The sequence below is a fragment of the Pelodiscus sinensis genome, chromosome 22 (genome assembly GCF_049634645.1).
Source record: "Pelodiscus sinensis isolate JC-2024 chromosome 22, ASM4963464v1, whole genome shotgun sequence".
NCBI classification, from domain to species: Eukaryota; Metazoa; Chordata; order Testudines; family Trionychidae; genus Pelodiscus; species Pelodiscus sinensis.
Genome location: NC_134732.1, coordinates 15,665,263 through 15,680,916, shown reverse-complemented (window position 1 = coordinate 15,680,916; position 15,654 = coordinate 15,665,263). Strand labels below are relative to the sequence as shown.

At 37.8% G+C, this 15,654-nt stretch overlaps 1 protein-coding gene across 5 annotated transcripts in view; it reads left to right on the top strand.

Moving 5' to 3' along the window:
• Nucleotides 1–15,654, top strand: part of AK8 (adenylate kinase 8) — a 147,334-nt gene that overhangs the window by 60,058 nt on the left and 71,622 nt on the right. For 4 of the 5 annotated variants that reach the window (XM_075905784.1, XM_075905782.1, XM_075905780.1 and 1 more), the window contains 5 exons: nucleotides 1,236–1,317; nucleotides 2,680–2,751; nucleotides 4,518–4,718; nucleotides 7,528–7,659; nucleotides 10,320–10,409. In XM_075905784.1, the coding sequence (XP_075761899.1) occupies nucleotides 1,236–1,317; nucleotides 2,680–2,751; nucleotides 4,518–4,718; nucleotides 7,528–7,659; nucleotides 10,320–10,409 (577 nt within the window). The remainder of the gene's footprint in view (nucleotides 1–1,235; nucleotides 1,318–2,679; nucleotides 2,752–4,517; nucleotides 4,719–7,527; nucleotides 7,660–10,319; nucleotides 10,410–15,654) is intronic. The other variant, XM_075905783.1, reaches the window with a different exon arrangement.

Here is a 15,654-nt window from a genome sequence, read left to right as displayed (position 1 = left end):
CCCATGAACTAGGCATAGGGCCAAGCCTTGGTCCATGCTATGACCCCTTTGTACAGTTCTGCTGGCAGAAGGGGGTCATGAAGCTGTCCTTAGCAGACATCTGAAGTTTTCCCCCACCAAAGAAAAAATCAAGACTGTTTTACAGCTAGTCTGTTCTAATCTCTAAAATCCATCTTCACCTTCAACTAGGGTTACGCCAAAGTCAGTGAGCTTGGATAGAATGTGGTATACTCCAAGTATTCCCACCTGACATTTACACTAGAGCAGTGCTGAGGCTGCTCTGACACATGCAGAGGATGAACTGACCTCCCCCACTCCACTAGGGATGTAAAATCCACTTTAATTAGTTAACTGGTTAAATGTGGAGCAGCCCCTGTCCCTTCCAGTGACCAGTTACATTCCTACTCTTCACCCTCTGATGTCCTGTGTTGAGCATAGGTCAGTCAGATCCAAGGATCCAGGCTATTTCCAGAGAAATATTCAAGAGATAACTTGATGTAACTAGCAATATTACCAAGGGCTCAATTCATGGGGGAGGATGTCCTTAAATCTCATTAATTTCAATTGATTGAGAATCAAGTAGTCTTGACACCTTACAGAATGGGTCTCCAATGATCTGTAGATGTAATCAAATCATCTCAACATGCAGAACATCTCAGAAGTGCCCCGTACTGAATCTATGGAGCTTTTAAAATATCAAACTTATAGTTACACTCTGCTCATTGCATGTGATATGCTATTCCACAGTGTGGAAGAGTCTTCATTAGTCATTCATTTCAGAGGTTTGTGAGGATTGTACTAAACAATTTTTTGGAAGAATACACTGAATATGTCCATTCTCCAAAACCTCCCCTTTTTTTAGGATTAGTATACAATTACAATCCAAAACCTCTTTTTTTAAAAAAATCATAGGTTGAATTTGTCCACTAGGAAAGAACCACAATAAATCAAAGGAAGTTACAATTTCTCTTGTCTGAGCAGGTGAGATAATTCCGTGTTTCACAGAGGTAGGAGATTCACATGTTAACTGATGTTTTAGTCTAGGAAATGGATATGTTTTCTAGAAACATATGGGAAACCCTGGTCTAAATGCATGATTTATTCCTGATTTACACTGATGTGAAATTAAAATTAGAATTAGTCTGTTTTCAACAAATGGGATTTTTAGTCCTAGGATTTAATTGTTAAGATTCTCTTTGTTTGGATGAATAATTCTTTAATGCTTTGTGCAATAGGGCTGGATTTTGGAAGGTATACCTGAAAACCGGGACCAAGCTTGGATTCTGCAATCATCTGGCATCATTCCAAGACATGTTGGTAAGAAATACCCGATTTCTAATGTTTTTGTGTCAAAGGTGACCTAAACAAAAACATCTTAAATGTTAAAACCAGTATTTTATATATGAGTCAAACATGCCCAAGAGTCCAAAGCAAACCAGAAACAGTCCCAGACTGGAGGGGATGGCTAAATGGAGCCCGGGCCTTCCAAAACTTTGGGGATGTCTGTTTGAATTATTTACCCCACTTTCCTAAATAAACCTTTGTTTTCTTACTACTTCGGAGCCCACTACCTACCTCTAAACCAGCAAATTCAAATCTCTTCTAGCAAGTGACTGTAAACAGCTATGCCTTTCTGCCTCACCAATGAGTCCAAAGCTCCTCTGATCTCAGAACCCAAATCTCAAGGATTCTGTTTTAATTGATCCCTAGGAGCAAAAAGGATCTAAAGGAGCCCCCAAGCCATTCCCTCTGTATGATAGAATAATAAATACAATTTGCTCAACACACACAAAATGAAATGGAAACATCCAGGCCTTATGCCTGACCTTTCATGCCACAGGTGGAATTTTGGGTATGCCAAAGCAAAGATAATTCTATAGTGGCAGAGCCTTGAAGGACAAGACCCTAGCTCCTGCACTCCCCACCTTGGGACGGTGTCTGCATTTCCAAATCATTATTAGATAGGGATTTATCCAAAATACACGAGAAAAATGAAAATGGAGGGGGGGATGAAAACAATTTCAAAACCCTGCAGCTCAAGTGTGAGTAATAAACCAGCTCTAGTTGTAGTCAATAGTGACATGATAATTTGCTACTTGGAGTAGAAAATATGTAAACAATTCTACTATTAGTGAAGGAATTCAGAATCACTTTGGTAGTGTTTGGAAAACTATGTACATTGGATGGTACTTGTATGTAGTACATGTGTTTAAACTATCATTTTTGAAGGCAGCTAACAGTGGTGGTCACATTATCTCAGTTTTATCTGTATAATCAAGAAAAAATAGCACCCTTAATAAAAACATAAATGAAGAAGAACCTTGTTAGATTGAATGCATATGACTAAATTAGTTGAATTTAGTAAGTGAATGACCATAAAGAAGCAAGATTTTTGCATCACAGAATGTACTAAATTGAGCTTTGTATTTAGCACAATATATTTCTTCCTAAAAGTGCCGTGTGACTAATAGTTTTGATCAAACTTTCCCTCCAAAATCAAATGTTCGTAGATAAAATGCAAGGAAATAAGAAAAAATGCTACAAATGGGGAAGATGGCTAAATGTACATAAATTGCATCAATCCCTCCTTGCTTATAGAGTGCACTTGGAAGCAGCTCTAGGAAATGAAATCAGTAACTAACTGAAAATGCATTTCTATTTTGTTTCTTCTATGCTTAGTTGTGTTGTATGCTCCAGATATGGTGCTGATTGAGAGGAACCTTGGGAAAAGGATTGATCCATCCACAAAAGGTGGTGTATGTTTTTGTTTCTGATACCTTCTAGGAGAACATTTTTGTGTCAGACCAAGAGACACTGAAACATTGATGCTTTTAAAGATGACTTTTAATGCTGACCCTTTACAATGTGAGGAGGCAATGTAATTCTGAACCAGATACACTTTTGTTTTAAATTAAACGGGTATCACTTTCTGCACCAATATAGCAGAGGAAATATTTGTAAAGACTGGTTTTGTGGCACGCAGCACTGCTATATTATATATATATATGTTAAAGACTAGTCTATTTCCCCGCCCCCCTTGCCTGCTGCTCTCAGATAGAGGCAGCAAAGAGGGGGGAAGAAGGGGTACTTCAAAGCAGCAGCGCTGCACAGCTGTGTGGCCCTGCCGCTTTGAAACCCCAAGGCAGTGTTTCAAAGGGGCAGCTGCCGAGGAGCCGGGGGTCCACTGGGGACTGCCCAGTTGACTCCAGGTTCTGAGAGGCATTTCCCCAGAACCCAGACTCCCCAGCTGACCCTGGGCTCCTTGTGGCATTTCAGTGGAACCGGGGTCAGCTTGGGAGTCCCCAGCTGATCTTGGGTTCTGGGGAAGTGTCGTCGCGCGAAACCTGGGGTCAGCTGGGGAGTCCCCAGCTGACCCCGGGCTCCACGCAGCATGCAGCACAGCATGGAGCCTGAGATCAGCGGAGGACTCAGTCCTCCACTAACTCTGGGCTCCATGGCTTTGAAATGCACAAGGGCCTCTGCTGGGGACCCTTGTACATTTCAAAGCAGGCACAGCTGCATGCAGCCCAGAGTCAGCGGGACTTCCCGCTAGCCCCCAGCAGCACGTGGAGTTCCACATTCCTCGTTTGAAATGTACAAGAGCCCCCGTGGAAATTCCATCGACTACTCGACTAATCAATTAACTGCAGTTTAACATTCTTACTATATCACAGGTCACCTAACGTGTGATCACACTATAAGAATTTTACTGTTTTACCTAGCATCTTTGATAGCCGTTGAATGTCTGCTTCTCCATAAAAGGCAGTAACACCTTTGGGTAATCTCTACTTTGTGTGCTCCCCACTAGAAGAGCCAACAGGAAATGGCAATGTTGCAGATGGCACGCTTTGGGTGCTCCACAAGAACCCATATCAGTTGTTTTAGGAGCGGCTTTGGGAAGGACATGCTGAATTAAAGAGATGACTTTTATTTGCTTTCCTGGAGAAGACTTGGTAAAAGTTTAGGGTAGGAGTCAGGAGTATAAAGTACTATTCCCAGTGTGCCACAGCATTCTTATGTAACGCTGGGCAAATTATGTCACCATCCTGAGCCTCAGTTTCCCCACTTGGAAAACAAAGATAACATCCTATCTTACAGCTATGTTATAAGAATCAATATTTTAATACTTTAAAAGTGTCTGGAGATCTTTAGGTGGAAGGCTCTAGGAAAGTGCAAAGTATTCTTAATTAAAGGCTTGATGGTACCAGATAGGCATAGGTCTGTTCTGGAGATGCCACTGTGTCCTGGCACCCTGCTGCACCCCAATAAGGGACACAAACATACCTCTCCCCCACTGCCCCATGGCTGATTAGCTCTCTCTGCCACTGCCTGTCTTCTTTGTGGAGCTATGCAGTAGTAGTTAGGAAGAAGTCACTGTGCTTCCCCTCTTCTTATGCCCCAACCTCAGGCATTGCTAGATTCTAGACCTTACTTATGGCAAGGAACCTTTTTGCAAGCTGAACAAGTTCTATCAAATTCTTTTTCCTAATGGGTCCTAATTACTGTTTAACATCTAGAGGTGTACCATACTACCTTTGATTGGCCAAGCGACCTTCTAGTGCAACAGCGTTTGGTGGAGGCAGAAGGCATATCTGAACAGGAGACGGCAAAGCACCTGCTGGAGTATCATAGAAACTTTCCCAGAGTTTTCCAGATCTATCAGCAAATCTTAAAATCAATCAATGCTGACCAACCTTGTGCAGACATCTTGTCCCAGGGTAAATATTGATTATTTACAGTTAGAAGGAAACTTGATAACTGACAAACCTTTAGAGATAATTGTGCCGACTAAGAGCTCAGTTGTAACAGTCAGTGCTGACTGCTTCTAATTAAGTTGCGTTCCTTGCAAGCTGCTGAGTTTGGTCTGTTCCAGACAGCTCCTTTGCTGGTTAAAACAAGCATGGTTGAATGGAGGGTCTTCTTGATTCTGCAACCCTTACTCACAGTGAATAACATTACTCATAAGAATAGTCCCAATCGGGATGCAATGTGAATAAGGGTTGTAAAATTATTTCCTAAGTGATGGGGAAGCTTAGACCTGCAGTCATAAAAGCATTCAGTATCGGGTGCACTTACTGGAAACATTGATTGTCTTCTGTACAACTATTACCTGCACACCTCCTAGCTATTAACAAGTAGTAATAGTTCAGGGTGGGTTGTATTTCCTTGTATAAAAGTTGCATACACTGATAGATTTGCTATGTGATAGTCCTTTGTTTGCTTTTGTTCAACTTCAATGAATAATGCTATTGCATATTGCTTCTTCATGGGGAAAAAATAAGAAAATTGTTGGGAAGACCAACTGGTAATGTACTTTGTATATGTCAGCCTTTTGATGGTCTTTTTGCATCTCAAAAAGGTCTTTTTTAATGACAAGTGCTGCACTTTTAAGATAAACAACTAGGAAGTTTATATTTGGAATTTACACATTAATTACTTCTAAATTACTTAATTAAATTTAAAAGTTCATATCATAATTCATAAAGAATTCATGCCATGAATTGTAAATAAAAATGTGAGTGCCTGAATATTAATTATTATTAATTAATAATGTAGTGAGATAAATTGAAAATTGGAATGAAAAAAATCCTCTCTAGATCTTTTTCTGCAGTGCATCAAGCAGCCAGATTTTTTTTAAGGAATAATTAGATGTGGAGACTGTCTAGGGGATCATTACTCCTAATTAACTTGGTTATTTACTGCAAATTAAGCATCATTTGTAAGCAGGGTGGTTTGCCAGTCATGTTTGTGCTTTTGGATACCCTGGTTGTGGAAAGTGCTTAGAATAACTACAGTCCTCCATGGTTAGCTGACATTTGTTTTTGGATAAATCATCTGATAAATAGATTATGATTTTCAAGATTTGTATATTTAATTTGTATGTTTAATGATAGATGTGGATGAGTAAGGGAGTTAAGAAATTACAACTTTGTTAGATTTTTTTGGAACTGATGGTCTGATTCTGATCTAACACCCATTTATAGACCAATGCAACTCAGATAACTTCATTGGAATTGTTCCTGATTTACTCTGGTGTGAGATCAGACTCTCAGCCAATATATTCAGTGATCTCAGCTGTGCAGTAAACACCATAGCTTGTGGTTTGGGAGTAAGGAATGTATCCTCTGCAGTTGCAATATGATTCAAGTGCTTCTGAGCAACTACTCCCAGTTCAGGAGCTAGAAATGTGAGAACTAGAATGTGCTGTTCTGGCTTTTTTCTACAGTAAGAGATATAAGGATCCGGAAATCAGACACAAAGGGGAATCATTAAACAAGTATATATTAGTCTTTCTCAAGCATGTAATATGCTAGTTTAAAGCACCAATCGCCTAAAATGCCAAATTGAGTGGAAAATAACTTGTTTAAAATATGGTATTACTCTTCAGAGGAAAATCAATTACTAAGATTTGGATTCTTGTACCAATTTTTTTAAACTTAAATACAGCGTGTATCACAGCTACTCCATTGCATCATCATTGAATCTATTTGCATTTAAGGTTATCTGGATTGATATAGTCATTCAGACATTCAGTTGTATCTTCCATATAATATGCAGTAGTGTGTAACTTGGGAAATTTAGAGTTTTGTTTAAACAGGTGTATGTCTCTTTAGAGAAACTAGGTGGGTGAGGTAGCATCTTGCTTCTTTTTAATATCCTAGGGCCATCACATTTACAACAACATTGCATATTTACTTCTCCTTGTACTTCAGGGGCCTGATTCTGAAACGAATATGGGAGTTGAAGGACTCAGCACTTTGGAAGACTGTGTTCCCAATATTCTGATGATAAAATATCTTCATTAACAGCTAAACCTTACTGTATGTTCTTGCTCACCAGCCTCACCTATGTTATCAACTTTTCTTCTGGGGCTGCAGCAAAGTAGGGATCACTGTAATGCAACAATTTGAATTATACTTTACAAGGCCTATAACCCTTTCAAAATTCTCAGGGAATGGACCCCTAGACTAATATAAAATTAATAGTTTCCTACCCAATACAAAGCAAGATCAGCAAAAATAAAGAGAGAGAGAGGAGCTGTGCTAAAACCATGATGTTGTCTTTACCCTTTCTGTGAAAACGAGGTGCACAGGAATAAAATCACATATAATAAGATACCTCAATGCTATTTTGTGTCCTGACTCACTAGTGCCACGAAAATTTAAAACACACTAAACAAAAGTGCATTAATCACATATGAAGCTAGGGAAGTGTCATGACAACTTGACATCCTGCCTTTTACATAATTATTGTTTCTATTTGTTTAGAAACTATCATAACTATTACTATTACATGTAATGATATTCCCCTGAAGCTTGCATGGTAAATGTAGCTAAGTGCAAGGATGTCAGATAGCTTGGAGCCCAGATCTTGATTCATTGTAATACAAATAAATGATGATGATATTAATTTTGTAGTTATAAATAAATAAATCAATTATTGGTTCTCTTAAGAAAGCAAAAGTAACTGTATTTTAACTCTTTTTCTTTATTGGCATCTGGCTTTATTCTGGTGTTATCTTTCTAGTTCTGACCTATGTCCAAACCCGGTGCCGATCAGCTGCCCCGTTTATACCACGGATTCTCTTTTGTGGACCCCCAGGCAGTGGGAAGAGCCTGCAGGCAGCACTAATAGCTCAGAAATATGGTATTGTCAACAGTAAGTTCTCAGTAAATATGCACTTTGCTCTATTCCCTCTTTCTCTGCTTTTGATCATTTATCTTTTGCTGTCTTTCTTTCTTACTCACTCATAAAATTTCTCTGTTAGTCCATCACTGTGGATGTCAAACTTTTTGCAGGGGGGCTGGAAAATCTAGCAATAAAAAAATATTAACCAATAAAAACATATATCCTGTGCCAAACTAGCTACAACCTTTTTTTAGTCATCATTTTTTATACCCCTTAGATCAGTAGTTTTTCATGTGTTATACACCAGAGATACTTCTGTGAACAGTATGTAGTGCTCTGAATTCTCCATTGCATCAGTATGTCTTGCATAATGACTTTGCACTTTCACGTGTCTACTCAATATTGGGAGGCATTTAAAAGAAAAGTGGTTCTGAAATGGGAAGACGACTCTTAGTTTTTGTACCTTTAAAATATATAATTTTGAAAACGGAAACAAACATAAAAATGATTTTTCTCTGCCTTTTATAAGGGAGACCCAGAAAACATCACATTGGGCTTGTTCTGCTACATGTTCATAATATCAAGTGCTTGAAAGTAGGATAAATAGAATGCAACTGGGCAATGTAATCAATGTAATTTGCAGTCGCACTGTGTAATATTTTGTAATATTGGAAAAATTGCAGCTTTTTAAAATAAAGGAATTGTGACTAAAATTGCATAGCTGATGAGCTCTTCTTCTTCAAGTAATATTTAAGCAGATTTCATTAGTATAATGTAAACCAACTCTACAATAATAACCAGAAATAATAAGTAGTGAAGAAAAAAAGACAACTGGAGGCCTGATCCTGCCTTATGTATTACTGTGACGAGTCCTATGGACTTAATTGAACTCCTGCTGACATCAACGGAAAGAATTCAATGAGACCTCGATCAGGTACTCAGTGAAGCAGTCTTGTGAATAAGAACTGCAGGATCTTTTTTACTTCTGTTGTTGTGGATCAGAAAATGGGAGTGGAGGGATCATTAAAAATGGAGGTGAAAACAAAAAAAAGCTTTTGTCCAAATTTTATGTGGAAAATGTTGGCTTTTTATGAAGAAAAAAATTTAGATAGAAAACAACCTCTTCTTACATTTTGAATTTTTTGACAATTCACAACTTTTTGCAGAAGGCAGACACCTTTTGCAAAATAAAAATTCTTTTGTTGAAAAGCACACTTTTCTATCAAAATTGTTTCATCAGGAAGATTTTTGACCAACCTTGCCATTTACACTAATCTTAGTTGGAGCCCAATCCTGTAAATTCTGTGTGCTCAGAACCTGCATTGAGTTCAATATGAGTTCCCTATATGGATTACACCTAAAAGTGGGCTCATGCAACTACAGGAAAACATTTTCTGTGTAGTTCTTTTGTAGGTATAAATTGGTGTTGCTCCACCGAAGACATGAAGCTGTGCTGAAATTGCACCAGCTGGAGATGTGGTCATTGAATTTTTTATTTTGAACAGTTAAAATTTTACTTAAATGGTAAAAAATACACCACAAATAGTTAACAAATGGTATCTAATCAAATTAAAAAAGAAAAGAAGCCTTATTTTAAAATCCATATAATAAAAAATTAAATCTGCAAATAGAATAAGTAAAACCTCAATATGCCTTGAAATATGTTAATTCCATTATGTTACTTTATTTTTAAAATATTTTAGTATTTTTTTTTAAAAAGCTTTATCCTTTAATGCAATAATGACTGTCATTGGACTAATCAAAAATAAAATTGCTTGATTACCATTTTTCTTTAAATTCTTCATCTTTTGGATATTTCTATATACTTTTGTGAACTTTATAAGATTGAAGTTTGATTTAATGTTTTAATATTTCATCTAGTTATGCAATTTGCATTTTATTTTTCCATAAAATAGTCCCATGTTTATGTACAAAAAGACCATGCGGTAGTGCGTAAAAAGGGATTTTTAATCTAGTATTTAGCACAGACAATGGGGAATTAGGAATAAATGTGATCTTATGCAAATCAGAACTTCTCCATGCCTTAGCTTATCCCTCTCTAAAACAAGGATAAAAGGAATCTAACTCCTGTAGTGGTAACGAGGTTTAAATAATTTGCTTAGATGAAAGGTGTCAATATGATGTGGTCCTGGGTCAGTATCTTAATTCTAAATTTCATGGTGTTCTGTTTATTGGAACTCTGAACCATCATATTGTATTAGCACAGTTTCATGGACATAATTCTTACATGACTGTTAAGTGATCCAGGGGGCTACTTTCCTGAACTGCATATTATCCTGCACCTCCAGCAGAGCTGTTCAGAAGCTGTTCAGCAAGTGTAACTTTATTCAGTAATTATAAGTTTATAACAAGTGATACCCCACCAGCCATCCCTTGAGTTATTATTTTAGTAACATATTTGATTAGTATCTTTCTCTCTGACTCTTTTTTTAATATGTTCCTTGCCAAATGTATTCTTTTTTATTCAGTATTCTCCACTGCTCAATCTCTTTGCTTTTTGGTTTGCTCGGCCAAAAGAAAACAACCCTAAAATCCAAAAAAATCCCACAACTTTTATTTTATTCAGTGACCTTTTTCCGATATGCAGCTTCTTGGGTTTTTTTTCTCCTTCTTGCTTGCTTCCTTTTTAAAATTTAACCTTGTGTCTTTTTGTTCCTCCTTCCTCTCAGTTTGCTGCGGGCAACTGCTAAAGGAAGCTGTTGCAGACAAGACAAAACTTGGAGAACTCATTAAGCCTTATTTTGACAGTGGATGGCCAGGTAGGGCATGTTATTGTCTTACTGCACTGTAGTTACAAGTTCGTGGGAGAAAATAATCTGTGGGAGAAATTCATACAGCCACTGGTGTAAATATGAAGTTAGTTCATTGATGCAATTTAGTTATTCCAGATTTACACTGGAGTGTAACTGAGATCAGAATTGTCAGTTGGTAAATCTCTTCAAGGTAACCAAAGCTGAATACCTATGTGAGTGAAGCCTAGACTTTTTACTTCCAGGTCCCATATTTGAATTCTAATTTTGTCCCTGAATTAAAATTAGGAATCTGATGTGTGTTCTTTATCATTAGTGGTCTGTAAACCACAATCTTTTGATTTTCATGTGAAGTACACTCTGGATATGTCTACACAGCAGGGTTATTTTGGAATAAATGGCATTATTCCGAAATAACATAATGCACGTCTACACTACAAGCAGTTATTTTGACATAATGTCAAAATAATGTCTCTCTGGAGGACTTCTTACTCCAACTCCTGTAATCCTCATTTTATGAGGAGTAAGGGAAGTCGGAGGAAGAGTGCTCTTCCTTCGACTTCTTGCTGTGTAGACAGTGCCAAAAGTTGAAATAAGCTATTTTGACTTAAGCTACACATTTGACATAACTAAGTTGTGTAGCTTATTTTGGCTTTAGCCCTGCTGTGTAGACTTGCCCTCTGATAGAGATTGTCTGGTTTGACCATAAATGTTTAAAGTTATCAGAAATGCTACTGTAAGACGTGTGCCGTAGGACTTTTTGGTGAGAGGGCATCATATGAATTTAGCAATTTTGCTTTTGGAAGCAGTATATAAAAACTTATCCGAAACTGTGCAAGGTAACTAACTGCTAAATAGGAGTAGACTGCTGTTCTGAGATGCTTTCAATCTTTACCATTTATTCAGATATTATGAAAAAGACCCCACAATTCCACAGGATAAGTTGAATATCAACATAGTGAAGGAATACTTATATTTTGGCAAGTATAAAGGCCTAGATACTATAGGAACTCCCGGTCCTTTTTTCTGGCACCATGCCAAAGAGCTACCAGAGGAACATGTATTACAAGGGAAAAATAGTCTTGCTGTAGTGGAAAAATCTCAGTTAAGCTTCAGTATTAATGGAGTTTTGAGCAAACCCCCTCTGAGTTCAGGGAAATCTACATTGTCTTTTATTTTCGGCAAAGAAAGCCATTTGGTGAATTGGAAAGCCCAGCAAGTCCCCTCTTTCATACAATAACTTAATTCTGAGATTGAATTACATAGATCCAAATCCTGAGCCTATAAAATTAACTGATGTTCCCCAGATACCATGTCAAAAGACTCAGTACTTTTTGAAGCATTTCAGAAAGGCCTCCGGCAGCCTGCAGCTTTGGGTATTCTGTCCTCTGTCAATATGTCAAACCACATGATAATAGTTTTTAACGCTAAACTTCAGCTCCACTGAATGGGTCATGTTCATTGCTGGTGCAATAACTCCATCTGGTTCAAGATATGTAATCCAGTGTGACAGTCACCATCTTGGCTGACATCAGGGATTGAACCAGGGACCTCCAGAGCATGAAAATATGAGCTTTTATAGCTTGAGCTCAAGATGGTAGGTTCTGAAATTGGGATCTGCAATAGACTCACATCTTATGTGGATCCAGCAGTGAGGGGGACATGCAAAGGACACCAATTAAGTGGGTTACAATAATTTTTGCACTCCTACTACCCCCTCCACCCTCCTTTGGCTTATAGCTGCCATTTTTAAGAGATGGTTTTATATAGATTAGGCGTTAAGGTATTTTCAGTGCTAAATTTGGTGGTCATATATCTCAGGAATAGACCTATGTGGGTTATTAGTTAAAAAAAAAAGACAGATAAGACATTTATGTATGGGTTTATCTTTATGCAAACAAGCAGTCCCATTGAACTCAAATGGACTCCTTATATATGAAATTATTTGAATGACTAAATGGTTATAGGTTATGGGTCAATGTGTCTTTCACAGTTTATACTTTGGGACCCTGATGCTGTGCATACTCCATTTTCCTTATTTCTCAGCCCACTAGAGTGAGGAACAACTATTGTAAAGACATGTTTCTCTAAAATTCAATTATAGCTGTGTTGGGAGCCTGGGTGATTTATATCTTTATAGGATCAGTCCTTTAAGAGCTCTACCATGAATGCTTCATGTGTATTTTACAAACTTCTCCTTAGCCATTAAGGTTTCTTTAACGAAGATGTTGGGAGCATTCCCAATAGGTTAAAATAATTGGAAGGATATTAATATCCTAGCCAGTCTAAAAAAAAAATGCAAGTGAGCTGCTTTCACTTAAAAATGAAACTGGAATTATAACTTCCCCAGAAAATTGGGAATTATTTCAAATTTAGATTAACATATTGTATTGTAACATGCAAGAATGCTGCTGTACAATTCTTATTAATGTTAACGGGAGGCATGACGGTTCCTGTGCACTGTGCTAAGTACATTTCCCATAGTTTTTGCTTATATATACTGTTCATCGGTGTTTTGTTTGTTGGTGGGGCATACTACAGAATTAAGGACTGAATAAAAGCAAATATTATATAGCAATACCGGGAATAATAAGTTCTGTCATTTCACTAATCCTCCTCTCCCAGGGATAACAAAGAATTAATTTACATTAGTAAACACTAACAAGAATTCATTAGTGCCCTCACAAAGGCCTTGAGAAAATGAAAGAGCATAGCATACAGAGGAGGGAGGATGGCAAAGAATTCCATTTAGAATGATGCAAAGATGCAGTCAGGTTAAAACAGGAGAGAAACATATGTAATACTTGACCAAATTTGGTCTTGAGGTCATATGCCTATTGATTACTTAATTAGACAGCAACTGGAAGTGTTTAAAATGTGAAAGACAATTAAGATTTGACTGAACTTTTCATGGCATTCCTAGTCTTTTGATCCAACAAACTCCATAGGGTATAGACAAAGTGGGCCTATTCTGCCTTCCAAGCAAGGACTCATAAATGACATCAGCCATTACAGGGGAACCAAATATACCCCTATGAAACCTAACTGCCAAATTATCCCTCAATCACAATAGTCTTAACATAATGTGACTTCTCTGAAACTCCCATATAAAGCCAAGTCTTGAGACTGGCCTGACCCCGACCACCCTTTTTGAGGACACTCAAATAATTTTTTGAGGACACTCAAATAATTGCACACTCAGTTAATGTAATTTAGACATTGAAGTACCAGATTGTGCTCATAAATGAGACATTTCAATGTCTGACATTAACTAGACCCACAATACTGTGCTTTCAAATTATGGGCCTGAAACTGGAACTCATCTTTTAAAAAGATGAGCCCAACATACAACCACTGCAGCAATATATGAAAGTTTGGCACATGTCAATAACTTAACAACTAGCCCAAACACACAGCATAAAGGCATAATGAAAATGCTTAAGGAAGCCAGTAACAAGCAGTACTACAAAGATCTAAATTTGATAGGAGTTTTTTCACTGAGGTTAGAAGTGGAATATTCCTGTTAAGGCACAGTTTCTCCCTCTGCCTAGTCAAGATTTTTCTACTGTACTACAATCCTTGAATACATTGTCAGATAGAACTTCCATCACTTCCCCTGGGGAACTTACATCGTTGAAACTTTACAAAGGCCCTAAGTGACCATATTATCCATATTTTATAGAGAACCAGAGATGCAAGGAGATGAAATGACTTGCGCGAGGTCACGTTGTAGTCCAGTGGCAAAGCTGGGATTAGTGCAAAATCTGAACCTTTGTGTGCACACAGCATCCAAACTGTGGCGTTATAGTGCAGGACTTTGGTGAACACTGCAATTCACAGTCTGAACTGAGGGGTATCATAGACATGCCCTAGACAGTACTGTGTGACTGTGCATGTTATGGCAGCCTGACTCTGGCTGCCTATGGACAGCAGCCCCGCCCAGAATCTTTACAGTTGTAGATGCTGTGGCTCCATCCCTTACATACCTCTCCAGACACACCCTGGCAAACTCATGTCAGATCTTGTGAAAAAGTCCTCAGGAGACAGCCTGTGACTGTCTTCTTCAGATCCTGTGCCAGAGGAATTCTCTCACAAACAGTCAGGCCTTTTTGAGTCCCTTTGTGTTGCTCCAGCCTTTTTACTGATGTAAAAGGATCAGCTTGGGATGTGAGACACTATGCAATATATACATTTGAGCTCTACATCATGTAGTTATGTGCTACCAGAAAAATCTTGTCACTCTTCTCTCCTGCAATATAATGGAGTTTTTCTGGGTTCATACCAATTCTGAAGTTCTTCTATACAAGCTTCTCTATTTGTTTTTGAATCCTTTAAAAGCTATTAGAATTATTCCTAGTATTACCAGGGGATGTTTTCACTGTGGTTGTCCTTTACATATATTATGTATACAAGTGCACTCCAATTCTATTATTCAAGCCACAAGCAAACTCTGTACATTTCTATTCTGAGCATTTTCTTACAATCACACTCTCTTGAAGTTCTCCTAACTCCTTGCTTTATCAGCCTCATGCATGTTGTTCATGGTGATTTATTTGGCTTAGTGAAGGCAGCATAAATGTCCCTGAGTATATGAATTTTTAATTTCCCAGGACACTTATTCTAAACTTTGTGCCCATTGGATAATTAAAAAAATGTATTTTCACTCAAAAATTCAGTGTCCAAATTCTTTCTGGCTCTCATGTCCATAGAGTCATCCTTTGGATAACCAGTCTGAAATGCACTGACTGTTCTTTAGGGGTTCTTTGATCTTGTGTTTTCACCAAGCATTAAACATGTATTATTGCTAAATTTACTCTTGGATGGAAAAGTGACAATATTAGAGTTGGATCCCAGTTTTCTGTAGCTAAATACAGTTGGTCTGATCCTCCATTCCCACTTTTAGTTGAGTGTTACTGGATGTTAGTGGTATGGTATTGTTGAGATGGGATCCACTCTGCTTGGATGTCTTTGGAGAACACATTTTTGAGCCAGATTTGCTTGCTCCGTGCATTGGCTCATGCCAGAAAGTCCATAGTCAACAAGAGCACAAAGCCCACACTGATCACATCTGTGTGATTCTCTTTAAAATATTATAAGGAGGCTATTCTGCAGATCACTGCTCTCTTAGGGTGCAGCTACACTGCACCATTATTTCAAAGTAATAGACAACTTATTCCAAAATCTGTAAGCCTCATTCTACAAGGAATAATGCCTATTGCAAAATAGCTATTTTGAAATAAGGTGTGTGGAGATG